The sequence below is a fragment of the Fragaria vesca genome, linkage group LG2, assembly GCF_000184155.1.
Source record: "Fragaria vesca subsp. vesca linkage group LG2, FraVesHawaii_1.0, whole genome shotgun sequence".
Taxonomy (NCBI): domain Eukaryota; kingdom Viridiplantae; phylum Streptophyta; class Magnoliopsida; order Rosales; family Rosaceae; genus Fragaria; species Fragaria vesca.
In genome coordinates, this window is record NC_020492.1 from 11,018,205 (window position 1) to 11,033,914 (window position 15,710).

General features: G+C 39.4%; 1 protein-coding gene and 1 non-coding gene across 3 annotated transcripts; one reads left to right on the forward strand and one right to left on the reverse strand.

Annotated features, from left to right (window-relative positions):
* Window positions 1–1,763: 1,763 nt before the first annotated feature.
* On the reverse strand, window positions 1,764–8,416 carry LOC101305241. The gene is made up of 8 exons (XM_004292385.1): window positions 8,169–8,416; window positions 6,613–6,865; window positions 6,214–6,458; window positions 5,911–6,115; window positions 5,657–5,806; window positions 4,180–4,576; window positions 3,848–3,855; window positions 1,764–1,991 (listed from the first exon to the last, which is right to left on the reverse strand). Exons 4-8 carry the CDS (start codon window positions 5,983–5,985, stop codon window positions 1,764–1,766), a joined length of 858 nt encoding a protein of 285 aa, XP_004292433.1. The 5' UTR covers window positions 5,986–6,115; window positions 6,214–6,458; window positions 6,613–6,865; window positions 8,169–8,416.
* A 425-nt stretch (window positions 8,417–8,841) lies between these two features.
* LOC101296445 lies at window positions 8,842–10,827 on the forward strand. Of its 2 annotated transcripts, XR_183938.1 has the most exons (4): window positions 8,842–8,983; window positions 9,169–9,413; window positions 9,480–9,637; window positions 10,104–10,827. It is a non-coding gene; the product is annotated as an uncharacterized LOC101296445 (transcript). The 2 variants fall into 2 exon arrangements; XR_183939.1 differs by having other exon boundaries at window positions 8,887–9,413; window positions 9,487–9,637.
* Window positions 10,828–15,710: the final 4,883 nt, after the last annotated feature.

The following is a 15,710-nucleotide window of genomic DNA, read 5'->3' on the forward strand; positions in this document are numbered from 1 at the left end:
ATATATATATATATATATTGGTAAAGTTGACCATGGATAAACATGTGTGAATGATCGCAAACAAAGTAACAATAGATTCAACCAATTTCACTCTATTTGATCATGTGATTACGAGGATTAATTTTGCATCCATTTAGTTTGAGCATGATGACATCGTATCATTTGACATAAGTGTAAATTTCATTTAACATAATTTGAATGATTTAGTCATTTGTTTTTAAACGTGAAAGCAAAAGTAAAGTTGGAGTCATATTGTTGCTCTCATGACAGAACAACATATCAATGTTCAAGACTTCTTGTAATCAATGGAATGATAACCACAATGATAATACATTAGGTATACTTATAAGTAATATATGACTATTGAATGATATCTGACATATGTGTGACTTTGTCTAATGCTAGTGTAGTGAAATGAGGAATTTCAATTCTGAATAGTGATAAGATATCAAAATATGTTTTTTTTGTACAACACCTAAAGGTATTATGTAATTCCTTATATAAATGGTTTTCTGTTAATGAATAAGATAATGATTTAAATAATATATTTTTAATTAAATTGAGTTTCTTTTTGTAAAAAAAAAAACATAAGAGGTTATTCCGACAATTAAAAAAAAGAAAAAGGTTTCAACCAACCGTAATTGGCAGAATGGCAGTACCATATTACTACTAGGAGTCTAAGAGTTATAGTGGCAAGTAGGCACGTAGCAGTAGAAGAGCCCACTCAACATAGGGAATGATTATTATTAAATAAAAAGAAAGATAAGTAAGGGAGCAACACACTGATTCTTGCTTCAAACGACGACGTTCGAGGGAAAAAAAAAAAAAAAAAAAACACGACTTCGACTTCATCTTCTTCCTTTCGCTCAGCCGCAACAGAGTTTTTTCTGCTGCAAAAAACTCGCTCCAGCACTTTTCCTTGGACTTTTATTAAGAAATATTGATTTTGAGGGAATTGCTATCAGATATTTCGGGTAGAGCTTACCAGATCCGAAACTTTAAACCCATAATTTGTTTGTTCGATTATCACCACTTTCTGATTCGAGTCGAAAAGTTTCTGGGTCGGCGATGGTGGTAATGACCGAATGAACAGTGGATAGGAGACGAGAGAGCAATGGTCTGGTAACTCTGGTTTGATCGAACTTCCCACAAGCTCATAGTAATTTTGGCTTTTACTGTACTTCGATACTAACAACCAGATAACGTCAGTTTAAGATCCGTTAAGCCACGTGACTTTCTAACTACTGGTTCAAGTGCACCATGTGGGAATCCGCTCCGGTCTTCAAAACTGAATTTGAAAGACGTTATCGAAACAGGAGACCTTAATATTCAATTGCGAGACAAATTACGAGGTCAAATCTAAGGGCAAACTCCCAAAGCCTTGAGCCCAGGCCCAAAAAGGACCCAAGCCCAAATGCTTTGGGCACCCCCGTTTGCACACCCTGAAATCTTCCCCACCACCGGCCTTGCCCCTACCGCAACACCATCATCCGTTGGGCAACAACCGAACTTGCCTCCGTCAGTAAACCCGCCGATTGAACCTGCAAGACAACAAAGCCTCCCCCAACACACAATTCGACACCAATCACCGGTCAAAGATCACCGCACCAGATTAGATCTACCGCATCACCTTCACCAACCTCTAGAAGGAGACAACTTGAAAATAAGCCGCCTCCAACCAACAGTGGTTGCATGATCGAAATCCGACCGAACTTGCACCACAAACCCAGCCGTTCTCGGCCCCAACAATTTGCTTAAGAGATCTACTCTTGTACTGCCACACACACCGCACTAGATCCAAACCAAACCACAAAGCCGTTGCCGACCCCAACACGATTTAGAAACTCGGCTTTGCGCTGTCGAAACAACACAAAAGCCAGCTCCGCCTTCGCACACGATTTGGGACGACTCGCCACCTTCCTAACCGGAGCAGAGGTGAAGTCGCCGTCGCCGCCACCTAAAAGCTCGATCACCTTCTCACCTGGGAAACCCTAGCAGAGAGAAAAGGAGCCAACTATTAGATTCAGCACGCTTAGTGATTTAAATGTTGTCTTTGTATGAATCTTTTTTTATTTTGAATCAAATATTTCTATTAAAATAAAATCATCACTCAATCAAACGAGTTGAATACAGAATTAAATATTATAACACATCCAGATGACATGTTGTAGAGCTATATAAATAAAAGGAAATTGTGTTAGTTGCAAGCTAGAATGGTTGTTACATACCCTCCCGCTATCATATACAGACTGAATAAAAAGTTGTGGTAGTACCCACAGTGGTACATAAGAATAGGTTCATTCATTCAACAGTTCAAATCCTGTGCTATAGAACAGCTTGAATCCTCTTTTGGTACTATGCCAAAAGATTCGCTATGACAATTTGTGTCGAACCAAAAGATAGTTCGCATCAAACCTCCTTGATCCCAAATATGAAACCCTATGGGAGCATCTTCATCTAGGTTGGGCATCTGACCTTTGGATTTATTTATTACATTGTTTGCCAAACTTATGTGATGTAATTTTCCATTTAATTTGATGTTGATGCATGGTTTGAATCCTTGGGCTTCTAAACATTAATGCTTACTAAATGTGTTAGCAAGTTTTGCCACCTAAAACGTATGTTTAGAAAACTAATGAATTGGAAACTTGAAATTGACAACTTCTTGAATCCGTGAGCATGAGTGATCCTTAGGTGGTGGCTTAGTATTTCTTACGGGAAATATTAAGTTGTTTGAATTTCTTACTTTAGACTTATTGAATGTGCGGTGAGTTTAACCACTCAAAAGATGGTTGGGATTGCGGTACATAACGCACTTGTGTTTTAAAGAGACATAAATAAGACTAAGGTTATGTGATTTAACCTAGCTCCAAAAAACTCTGTTAGATTGCATGATTAGTTGGTTTCTTGGTAGCTTCACCAAAGCACTAGGGGGAATTTGTCATGAAATTAAGCATGTTTTCACATCATTTATGGGTTACATTTGTGCATGAGTAACGCTATATGCGATGCCTAAGTCTCTACTTCTCTCATTGATCTATTCTCTCACACTTTATTAGTTTAGTTGCCTTAATTATTTGGACTTTAGACTTACTTTAGTTAAAATCACTCAAATCCCACTCGATGACTACTTCCATTGTTAATATCATCACTTGGGTGGTGTTGGCTTCCAAAGGGCCTACACCATTAACTTGTAAACATGTAGACTTGCATGTGTTTTCTAGGTTTGTTTTTTGTGGTAATCTAAGCTAGGGTTGAGTTTCCTCCAATCCCTTGGGTACGATACTCTACTTTTCCCTATATTAAAACTTGACCTCCTATACTTAGAAGTAGGCACTACAGGAAATCTCGTCCTAGGCGACGGAAGAAACTCGTCGCCTAAGACTCACTATTCGTTGCCTAGGAACTTGGCCGACGAATAATCCGTCGTCTAAGTTCCGTCGCCTAAGTGTCGTGAGGTAGACACTTAGGCGATGAAAATTAAGTTAGTCGTTGTGTAAGAGATTTCCTACCCGACAGATATTTTCCTGCCTTGTCGACAAACTTATTCGTCGATAGGGATCCTTGTCGACATAACGTTTTTGTCGGAAGGATACTTAGCCGACGAATACGAAATTGTTCTTAGTCGACGAAATAGGCGTCGGTATGTATGTTTACCGACGAATGATGATTGTTCTTAGGCGACGGAAAAGTCGTCAGTAGAGTTTTAAACCGACGAATTCGGAACAGTTCTTAGTCGACGATTGATTTGTATTCGTCGGTTAGATTGCTTATCTTAGGCGACGGAAATCCGTCGCCTAAGTGATTTTATTTAGGTACAAAAAAAGTTTAATTTTTGTTTTTTAACCTTATTCACTGTTTCAAAAAATTACAAATCAGTAACAATAATCAAACACATACAGATATATCGGAAGCATTGGATTTGGAAAACATATTCATATATTGATCATGATAACTAGATCGATGGAGAAATATTGTTCATATATATATACAAAATAATTAATATACTAGGTAGAAAATTGTTCATACATATACAATCTAGCTAAACTATGAATGAAGTACTACAAAATCAATAATTCCAAGGACGTCGGTTGTCCAATTCTATGTTGTCGCCTAGATCATCATTGTTTTGTAGGGAAACATGTGGAGGAGAAACAACTGGAGGAGGAGGTGGCATACCTAGGCGCTCATATATGGCTGCAAATTGGGACTGCACAACGCTATACATAGACTCCGCACGCAAGGCACGCTGATGCACCTCTTGATATTGTTGTTGGGCACGCTCCTCTGATTCCTTCAATCTCTGCTCATAGCACTCTTGCATCTCTTGGAGTTGCTGCTCATCAACTCTAGGAGGACGACTACGTGAAGTGGAACCATTTGAAGATTGGCTCAAGTCTCGCTTGCCTCCTTGTCCCATCCCTCGGATCTCCTTTCCTTTCCGAGTTTTGAGCACCTTACCCAACACCACAATTTGTTGAGATTGAACACTCTCCATAATCTCCTCCTCCGTCGCGTCAGGGTGTTGTTCCTTAAATGCATCATTTCGTTTATTGACCTCATCAACCATGTCATTCTGCATGCATTTAAAATACATCAATTAATAAACAAGTTTGCTCAACACATGTATTAGCACCTAAAACAGTAACACTTGAAGCTAGTAATCACTTGAAAAAAAAAAATTTCTGTAGCAATAAGTAGGGGTGCCTGCATGTGAGCCTTGGGGTGCACCCTGAAACGCGCATGCAGGCACCCCGGGGTGCGCATGCTGACACCCCGGGGCGTGCATGCAGCCACCGCTGCTTACCTATTTAAGCTGAACTTGCAGCAACTAACCAAACCAAAAGCTGTCCTAATTCTGATGACCGGTTACAAAGAAAATATATATGAATATGCAGAAACAAGAACCAATAACCAAAGATAACTATTTACATATAACTCATTTTATGTGTGGTACCTAATAAACTTGACATTTTGCATAATAAACTTCATAAGTGCATGCATCAAACAATTTACATGACTTCAAACAATTAGGTGCATCAAACAATTTACATGACTTCACAACAGTGCTAGCTATTTCAGGTATAACTTGAAATTTGGCATAATTTAGAGAGACAACAATAAGATATAACCATAAAACACAAGAGGTATGTATATCAACAACATACCTTATTAATGCATATATTTACTGTAACCCTAGGCTGTTGCTTCCAAACTAGTCCTAATGTATCCTCATCCAAAAAATAACTAGTCCTCTAATTTATTAAGCATTTTTCAGAAATGGTCAAAATCTTGGCAAAATAGCTAACAAATTTCACCTCAAATTAATTTTATGCAAGTTGTACCCAAAATCTGAATCCCCATCCAAATTAATGTCTATGTACGTTGTTCAAGAACAATTATATATGATTATGTTACTTCATTTGCTTGTTTATTTATAAACCACTCCACCTACAAAACCTTGACACTACTCAAAAGCCATCAAAGTTAACCAAACACTCTATGAGAAAAATGACCAAGAAACTCCAAAAGCGTCTCCAAAATTAAGAAACCTCCCCCTACTTTGATCCCAATCCCCTCTAAGAAATAGATGCGAACAATAAAATAGTAAAAGGAAAGACACTTCATATTTCTTGGTCGTATCTTCATCACCGGCCCTGACATAGGTCTTCTCAAAACCTTTGATAATTGGAAGCTGCTCCTCTTGTATTCTGAGTTCCTCCATTGCGTAGATGATAGGAGAAGACCCCGTGTGGTGGTGCATAGTCTTCTCCCCACGGTTCCACTTGTTAGCCAAGGAGAGTCTCTAATATATACACGAAAAAATATTAAATAGATTAGTAAAATACAAGGGAAACAATGAAGGTAATTTAAAAAAAAAAAAACAATGAAGGTAATTTAAAAAATCACCTTGAACGCATCTGACTCAAAATGCTGGCATAGAAACTCCCACTGGTCCTCTCTCCCAATGAAATCTGAAGGCATGCCAGAGGACCCTTCATTCAGATAAGCTTTGTGACACGTACTGGTACTTCCAGTCCTTGTACCTCTCTTGTGCCTTCTTCAGTATCCAATCGAACATTGGCTCATCATTTTCATCCCACTCGTACTTCAGCTAAGTGACAAATAAAAAAAAATTCTCATGTTAAGCACTGAAAAAAAAAAAAATGTTATGAAGTAAATATACTTTTCAAACTGTTTTCAGTTACTTACCGACAGTGCATTCCACACCTTCCACTTCTCATCCTGATCAAGGTCGTAGAACGTCCTTGCCCTCATTCCCACCAGACTCCGTATGGCGCAACCGATATCATGCGCCACCAAGCTGTTTATCCCCCTCACGCTAGGGCCTTTTACACGGGGGCAATACTGCAGCTTGATCTACTGCCCCGTTTGTGCAACGATGCTCTCCGCCTTCTTTCCAGAATAGAAACCCCGCTTCTTTTTCAGGGCCGGAGCTACAATTAATATATATACAAAACATTAGAATAAGCAGGGGGAAGCGTAAATTAGGTAAGCAGTAAGCAGCCGGGGGTGCCTGCCTGGGGCGCGCTGCAGGCACCCTGGGGCGCGCAACTTAAATACAAGTATAAGAGGAATTATGGTATTTACCTGTTGGGTTTCTAACTTTCAAACGAGCGCTGCCGACGATGCGTTTTGCAGATTTGGGTGTCGATGTAGATGATGGAGATCCCGTTGAAGTAGTGTCAACGAGAATGGGCCGCACAATCAAGGGGGGACCCGCTGGTGGTACTGTGTCAGCCGGCATAGGGGAAGGGTGACTGCTACTGCTAGCTGAGCCGACGCTCTGCCGTATAGCACTGACCTTAGTGGCTCGGTCCTTCCTCTTCCCCACGATCACCGTCTTGCACATGAATAACACACAATTGTTAATGTTTAAATCACATGTTATAGCTTCTCAAAATTTAAGTAAATGCTATTGCTAATGACTACACTTTGTTAATGCCTACTGTCCAATATAAAACAATGCCTAATGACTACACAGTTATTGCCTAATGACTACACACTTAGTCAGTCGCACAACAAAATCATCCAAGCATTTTCATCCAATCATTTAGAGCACAGCAAGACAACCGATAAAGGAATGTGCAGACCTATGTTCCTAGCTTTAAACTTTATCAATGATGTCAAACAAAAGTATACAGTTTTCAGCTAATGGCTAACTGTCCAACCACATGGCTAACGCTGCAAGTCTAGTACAAAAGAACACCACAATAATCAACGAAACACCTCATCAGTCACACACTTTGTCAAAATACTCATCTAAATGCTAATGCTGGAAAACTACACAGTTAATACACATGTTATAGCTTCTCAAAATTTATGGATGAAAGAAGTGTAATATTTTTCTCATTATGGATGAAAGAAGTGTAATATTCTAATATCTTCAAGATGAGACATCAAAAACTGTGGAGCAAAGTCGTAAATATTCTAATTTCTTCAAGAAGCAAACTGTCCCCTACTAAACAAGACTCCTCAGTCCTCAATACAAGAAACATGGATCACAATCACATGTCAAAACTAGCTATTAGCTTGATCGGGGTTTATATACAAGCATTGTATTAGACTTGTTGACTAAACAAGATTTGATAATTGTTTTCTATGTCCCCCCCCCCCCCCCCCCNCCCCCAAAAAAAAAAAAAAAAAAAAATTAAATGTCTATCTCTCATCTCTATTCTTCTGTTTCTGCTTCTGTCTAACCGTTACCGATTGATTATATCAGTGAGTTGGAATCTCCAGTTCAATACAATAATTTCGAAGTGGTGAGCTTTTTACAGTTCTTTGTTTGATAGAAGGCTATACAAGAAAATCACCTAGCTTCTTCAATAATAATGTGCAAGACTAAGGTATATTGTAATTTTGGACAAAGCTCATAAAAAAGAAGAAGTTTTACTTGTGTTTCAAGGAGGACACAAATGCTAGCTCATCACCAAATCAATGCATCATGAAGCAGATGAAAGTATTATTCACAAATTTCTTCGTTGTATGTCTCGTCACTCTGGGATTGGAGATGAAAGCATAAGCAATCAACATAGGGGAAATATTACAGTTCTTTCATCCACTAAACCAAAGTAAATTGCTCAAAGCTCAAACACCAGATAAAAGGAAAGCTAGAGGTTTTAACTAGAGAAGTTGAGAATACAGACCTCAGTATCGGTTGAATTTGGGATTGATGAGGTGGCGAGACTGGAGGCGGTGAGAAGGTGAGAAGGTGGGAGAAGCTAGACACTGAACGACGGGTGGATGCAGTGGCGAGTTCAGTTGCGATGACTGATGCGGGTGGATGCGGTGGATGTGGTGGCGGCAGCGATGACTGCTCGGGTCGATGAGCACCAACGATCGGTGGATGGCGGGGTCTCCGACGGGTCGAGGCGGTGGTTTCCGGCGGTATCGCAGCTCTGTTCCAAGAATTGGGAATTTAGGGATTGGAATGTGGGTTTCAGACGAAGAATAGAGTTAAGAGATGCGCTGTATCTGTGACACCCCGAAAATATTTAAGGAGCTAAACCTGAGTAGTTCGAAATATAGACGGTGATCTCGTTAAGTGTCTCGACACTTTGGAAAGTTTTTATAGAAATTGATAGAAGTGAATCCTCCTGTCCAAAGCTTCGATAATGAATTATACTTTTTAACAAGTCTGTTGTAATTCTTTGGGAGATTTTTTAGACACCCGAGCTGATTTGTATAGATTTTGAAGTTTAAGAATTATATTAAATTATATAAAAATAAAAAAAGGATTTGTTTCGGTGGAATCTGGGACGTACACATCACCACCACTTCCTGAGATCTATTGACTACACCTTGAATAAAAGAATGAGCATTCTTCTCAGCTAAGAATTCGCTCGAAGGCGAGAGAGGAGCTTCAGACGCAAAACATGCCGTTGACCCCAAATTCGTCCGGCGCTCCTTGGCTTGCTTGCTATATAAAAGACGATCAACCCTACTAACTATACAAGCATGTGTAAGTGGCTCTTTCTAATTCGATTCAATTTGGAAGGCTTATGTTCTCTGGGTATTTTATGTTGTCGTTAGCACCACTGTCCATGGTGGTTGTTTCAGATTCATTGGGTCATTTATGGTTCACTAGAATGGATTGTGTTGGAAATAAAGGTCCTCATGTATTTGGTTTCGGAATTGGTGAGGCAGGGAGAGCAAATGGAGGATCTATCTCAGCTGCGGTGTTGTTCCGAAAAGGGAACAAATTGACATCTTGGTCATGTTTTGATCATAAGAAAAGTTGCATAATTGGGTGGAGAGATAAGGACTTGCTGATTCGGTTTAAAGAAGGGATGTTTTATGGTCCTTGTGCCAAACTCCTCCTTTGCTAAAAGGGGAGAACTGGATGTTGGAGAAGCTTGGATCATGATTGATTCCCACGTATTATGTCAGAGGTATAGCTGATATCCTTGTTCATGGGAGAGTGTGTTTGTAATTATATTGACTGTGATTGCATTTAGGTTACAGAGTTGATGGATTGGAGGAGAAGGGAAGGAATTGTCTCAGACTCCTTTGAAATTAAGCTCTCTGTTCATGTGAATGAAGAATAGAGTGGTTGTTGGCGTTAGTCAGAGTGCATGAAGCCAATATGCCAGACTTCCCAAGTTCAAAAATAGAGGTAAAGTTTGTCCTATCCTTGTTTAATTAGATAATTGAGTTGATTATGAAATTGGTCTATAATAGTTTCCAATATACTTGGGGTTTGCAACCAAATAAAGGTGTTGGACGTAACTTCTTAGTATATGTGTGTTCGTATATATACATATACACTTTGAATGATGAATTTGGTATATGATGCTCCATTGTAATGCAATAGTTGATTTGATATTGAAGGCTGAGAGAATTGTCAAGTAATGAGATGGGTGTCCATAGTGATTGATAGTAATTAAAGTGTGATCACTATGTGATGCAATGACAAGTTATATGAGAAGGAAATAAGAAAGAGGAAATTGTTGGTTGCCTAGAGTACCTAAAGGCGTTAAAACAATTACATGTTCAGAATGATGTAGTCAAGTAGGCTTGATAATAATTGTTGAGTGTTATAGAATGGTTAAATATTAACACTTGAATATTGTCGGACATAGGAGCTCCAGTTACCCGGAATGTGATCAATGGTGGTGTTGGCCTAAGAAAACAAATGGATATCAAGTCGGCGATATTCCAGGTAGGGGATTTTGGACTTGCCTCAGTTAGTGTTTTATGCATATGATATTAAAGTAAAGTGATTTATGCATGAAAGATATATTTTCGAATTCTTGTGAATTATTGTTTGATGACCTGAGAGTGAGAGGGGCATAGCGACTTCCTTGGGTTTCGATCCCCTAAACCTCCGGAGGGGCCTTTATGGACGGAAGAGTGTCTTACATCCCTTGTGGAGTGGCACTACTTCTAGGCCATAGGGCGTTTGTGGACACTCTCGCTACACTTACCTGTTGTACACATATATAGTGAGGTAAGTTGGGTAGTGGGTCTAAAAAGGACCGGCCATCAGGTACAGTTTTATGGCGTCGCATGTATTTGATTATAGAAATGTTTTTGAAAGTTTGTCGTTCATTAAATATTTGGATTCAATCTTGTTTTTATACTGGGCCCTATGAAACTATTTCTTTATCTATTTTCAAGAGTTCCTTGAGCAGCGAGGACGAAAGCTCACCCCTACAACAGTTTATGAATGCAGGTACTGCGTACGGGGACGGGACAGCTAGACGGCATTGGGTGTAGCTTAGAAATTCTATACTTTATGATATTGTCAGCATTAAATCCGTATGACAGGTTTCCTTAGTTATCGTGTTCTTGTTTAACCCTTTGATCGAGTATGTGTTTATTCGATAAACTATTCCTCTTGCAAGTTTTCGATTGTTGATCATGAACCGGACTGATATTGATTTTTGTTTAGAGAGGGCTTGTTTGATTTGAAAGATATCTAAACGTTTATATTGTTTCACCTCATTTTAAAATAAACACTTCTGCAAATGTTTTGAAAATTTTAATTTTTCTTTGCCTTGCGGGTCTTAGGACCTGAGTGATGGATCCTAGCTTAGGTTTTATGAATACGCAGCATTGTAATGTGCTCGATTTGATGAGGTGCAAATCGGGGCGTTACAGTATCGATTTTATCTTAGCCGACGGAAATATTCTGTCGGCCAAGGAAAATATCCTTCGCCTAAAAAAAATTAAATTTGGGCCCAAAAAAGGGCGCAAAATAAACCTGCCCCATATTTATCTTAGGCGACGGAACTTATAACTTTCCGTCGCCTTGGTATGACTAACCCGACGAATTAACCAATTTCTGTCGCCTTAGTTTTTCCAATCCGACGACTTATTCCATTCCGTCGCCTAAGTAACAAAAGATTTTATTTACCCGCCTAGTATTTCGGGTATCCTCAGCGACGGAAAGTGTACGTTTCGTCGCCTAAGGACTTCTAAGGCGACGAAATATTCATGTTCCGTCGACTAAGTATTTTTTAAAAAGATTTGGACATTTTATTATATTTACATCTGAGTATTTTCGTACATAAAAAAACATACATATGCATTTTAAAAATTACACGTACAATTCATCAAGCATGCATGTACGTACATAGAAATTAAAATTAAAATGGCCTTCATGAATGATTAATATATATGCATCAAGTTAATTTAAAAATACATATCTCAAGTTATGCCAAATTAATTAATACAAGTAGCTAGATTAGACCGATTGAAATCCACAAAAATATTGATAATCCACATTAATCGTACTCATGATAATTTGAGTCATCCGAATGATCATGCTCCTCAGTTTGGTCAGAATACTCATCACCCTTTATATATTCGTCATCTATGAAGTCGTCGTTATCATGAGTGAGGCCGGGGTTGCGACGTTGTAGCGAGTTCAGTTCAGATGGTGTAATTGGAAGGTAACCTATGATAGCCGGAACGTGTTGGTTGTTGACACGAATATCCTCAGTATCGGAGACTACATGTGGAGATTCCTCTTGATATGGTTCATTCGGTTGATCAGTTGTTGGTTCACTAGGCCCACTCTCATCATCCCCTCCTAGTGTAGCTACACTCCAAATATTCCTATGTGACATCACCTGCACCACTTTTCAACCCTCACCCATAACCGGATCATCAAGATAAAACTCTTGTTTCGCCATGGTGGCAAGAATAAACGGCTCATTCTCATACCATACACTGTTTGAGTCCACTGATAACAAGCCACGATCCAGAATTGTACTCCTCCATTTGGTTGGGTCAGTATTGAACCATTTGCACTTGAACAACACGACATGCATACCCTTGCCGTAGATTAATTCGATGACACTGACAAGAACCCCATAGTAGTTGAAACCCAAACCCTCAACCATGACTCCATTGTTTTGGGTGACATGGCCTTCATCTCGTTCTGACGTTACAAACTTAACACCGTTCACAAAACATCCAACACGAACTTTGTGGCTTTGGGGTCCTCCAGCCAACAAGTGCAACTCCGGGTCATAAGAAGCAGGAAAATGTTGTAGAATTTGCATCATCTGTAACAATTTTAAGAGCAACGTACGTTGTTACATTATGTAACATCAAAAAGCAACATATATTTAATTTATGTAACTCCAAATATATATATATATATATATATATATAAATATAGAGATAGAGGAGGTACCCAAATAGGGAAGTAATCAGAAAAATCTCCCTTGTGTATGACTTCATTACCATTCTGCCTTAGTAAATGGGACTTGAAGTACCACTCGGCTTCTTCGCAATGTTAAAAGACACACCAATGAGCCTCTTTGATCTCAGCATCACTTAATCTTTTAGAATTACTTAGCCTGCCATACGGTTGAACATCGTTGGAAACAACTAATAGATTGAATTGCTGGCTATTACCCACTCCAGATGATTCCCCTACTGTGTCTTCATCGTTAAGATATGCGCTGCAGTAAGTTACGCACTCAGCTTGAATGTATGCCGCTGTGATCTACCCTTCAGGGAAACGTTTGTTTTTGTTCTTCTTCTTGAAATCCCCTAGTTGCCTGCAAAACAGATATATATTTATTCTCTTACATACAATAAATATTTTTAAAAAATTATCTTAATTTGAAAGGATCGATGATTAATTAGAATAAATATAAGTGCATACCTCTCATTTTGATAGCACCAGGTATATTGTACCGGACCAGTAAGCAACACTTGTTCGGGAAGGTGGATCATGAGGTGAATCATGATGTCAAAGAAAGTTGGGGAAAGATCTTCTCCAGCTTGCACATGATGTACACAATGTCTTTTTGCAATGACCGAACTTCAGACTTTTTAAGCTCTTTAGCGCATATCTTCTGAAAGAACTTTGACAAAGCCACTAACATGTCAACCACATCACTCTGCAAATACGATCTAATGACCACGAGAAGAAGACGTTGCAGCAAAACATGACAGTCATGAGTCTTCAACCCACTAATCTTATTTTCCTTCATCTTAACACATCGAGCGATATTCCCTGCATACCCGTGAGGATACTTAACGTTTCCAAACCACTGAAACACTTCCGCCTTCTTTTGAGGATGGACTATGTAGCTTGCTTTCAGCATTATGGCTTTTTTTGTTTTTTTGCTCTCTATTAGCCATAGCTGGGGGCGTATACCCATCATTTTAAGATCAACACGGGCTTTGGGGGTGTCTTTGTTCTTATGTTTGAGATTCAGAATTGTTCCAAGAACGTTATCACAAACATTCTTCTCTATGTGCATGATGTCCAAGTTGTGTCTGATTTTCAAGGTCGACCAGTAAGATAATTCAAAGAATACAATTTTGTGCGTCCAATACTTAAACTCATTAGGCGTGGGAGGATTCAAGTCAGTTATTTCTTTACTCGTGCTCAAATATCTGAACCAGTGCTAATTAAGCCTCTCCAAAATCCACTCACCAGACCTCCTTGGGGGTTTCAGATTATGCTCCTCAGTTCCATCAAATGCCTCAGCATCCCACCGCCACTCGTGATCCTCGGGAAGATGTTTACGAGATCCCAAGAAACAAATTTTGTCGGCATGCCAACTTGAATTGACGTCATCTATCCATACCGGGCAAGCCTTGTACCCCTTAGTTTGTTGGCCAGACAACATCCCGTAAGCTGGAAAATCACTGATGGTCCAAATAACAGCTGCTTTCATCATGAATGAAGTTTGACCATGCCTGTCAAAAGTAGGGAGTCCATTTTTCCATAACTCTTGCAACTCGTCAATTAATGGTCTCATGTACACGTCCAAGCACTTTCCTGGAGAACATAGCCCTGGAACCATAAGCGTAAGGAAATTGTACTCCTTCCTCATACACATGTTGGGAGGTAGATTGTACGGAAATACTATCACAGGCCAAATGCTATAAGACAAATTCATGTTTCCAGTAGGATTGAATCCGTTTGTTGCAAGTCCGAGTCTGACATTTCGACAGTCTCCAGCAAATTCAGGAAAAGAACGGTCAAAGTGCTTCCAAGCCTCCCCGTCTGCGGGGTGTGTGAGATTATCCGGATCTATCCTCTACTCTCCCTGGTGCCTTGCCTGGTGCCATCTCATATGTTTGGCCGTATGTGAAGACATGTACAGACGCTGCAGACGAGGACCCAATGGAAAGTAACGAAGAACCTTCCTAGGAATGGGCATTTTCTGCTTAGATGAAGTGGAAGCTTCATACCTTGGCTTGTAGCAGTGTGGGCACTCAACTTCATCCTTGTTGTCTTTGTAATACAACATGCAGTTATTGACGCAAGCGTCTATCTTCTGGTGATCAAGACCGAGGTCAACCAACATGTTTTTTACCTGGTCGAAATTTTCCAGACAACTGTTACCTTTGGGAAGCATTTTCTTCGTAAGTGCAATATCGTCATCAAAACATGCGTTAGTTTTTCCCCGCTTGTTTTTTATCTGCATTTGCTCCATGGCAATACCCAACACAGTATGCTCACTGCCAGGATACAATGGGGTTTGTACTTCTCGTACAAGTTTGTTATACTTATCATAATCACTGCTGTAGTCAACGTCATGGGAGACATTAGGGAAGGTGTCAGGGGCGTTGTCATAAACAACATTTTCCTGATATCTTGAGGCGGCGAACGGGAAGGCATCGTTTAAGAGGGTCATCACAGCAGGGTCCCCGTAACTAGCATTGGAAGATTGTGCCTGCTGATTATGTTGTGCTTGAATTTCTGCAAGTGTAGGCATTTGAATTGGATTTTCGCCGTGCCATGTCCATGTGGTATAACTAGGACAAATACCGTTTAGTGCCAGGTGAGAATACATGTCTTCATATGTTACTGGTTTCCGATTGAGACATTTGTTGCACGGACATATATGAATAACTTTGTCTGGAGGACTATGTAGACGCACGTACTCAAGAAAATAAAAAATGCCTCTCATATAAAGAGGGGACCCTCTCCCTAATTGCATCCAGCTCTTATCCATGTTGTACACTATAATAACAGGAAATAAAAATATAGTTGTCAAAAAATTGTTAATAATAAACGGGAAATATATATAAATATATACTTAACTATTATATATATATAAGATATATTAATGTACGTTGGTCGGTGAGCCGTGACGTGGTTGGTTAAGGTGGTTAACTAACAACTTTGACGTCATGGTTCAAATCTCATTGACATATGTAGGGTGTGTGAGTTATTTAATAAAAAGTTTTTTTTTTAAAAAAAAAAAAAG

Excerpts from the sequence above, each read along its gene's own strand:
- LOC101305241 (XM_004292385.1), bottom strand. The coding sequence starts at position 5,985 with ATGCCTTCAGATTTCATTGGGAGAGAGGACCAGTGGGAGTTTCTATGC. Across the intron at positions 5,807-5,910 it reads TTGAGTCAGATGCGTTCAAG|AGACTCTCCTTGGCTAACAA; the intron begins GTGATTTTTTAA and ends TGTATATATTAG. Across the intron at positions 4,577-5,656 it reads TTGAGAAGACCTATGTCAGG|AATGACATGGTTGATGAGGT; the intron begins GCCGGTGATGAA and ends AAATGCATGCAG.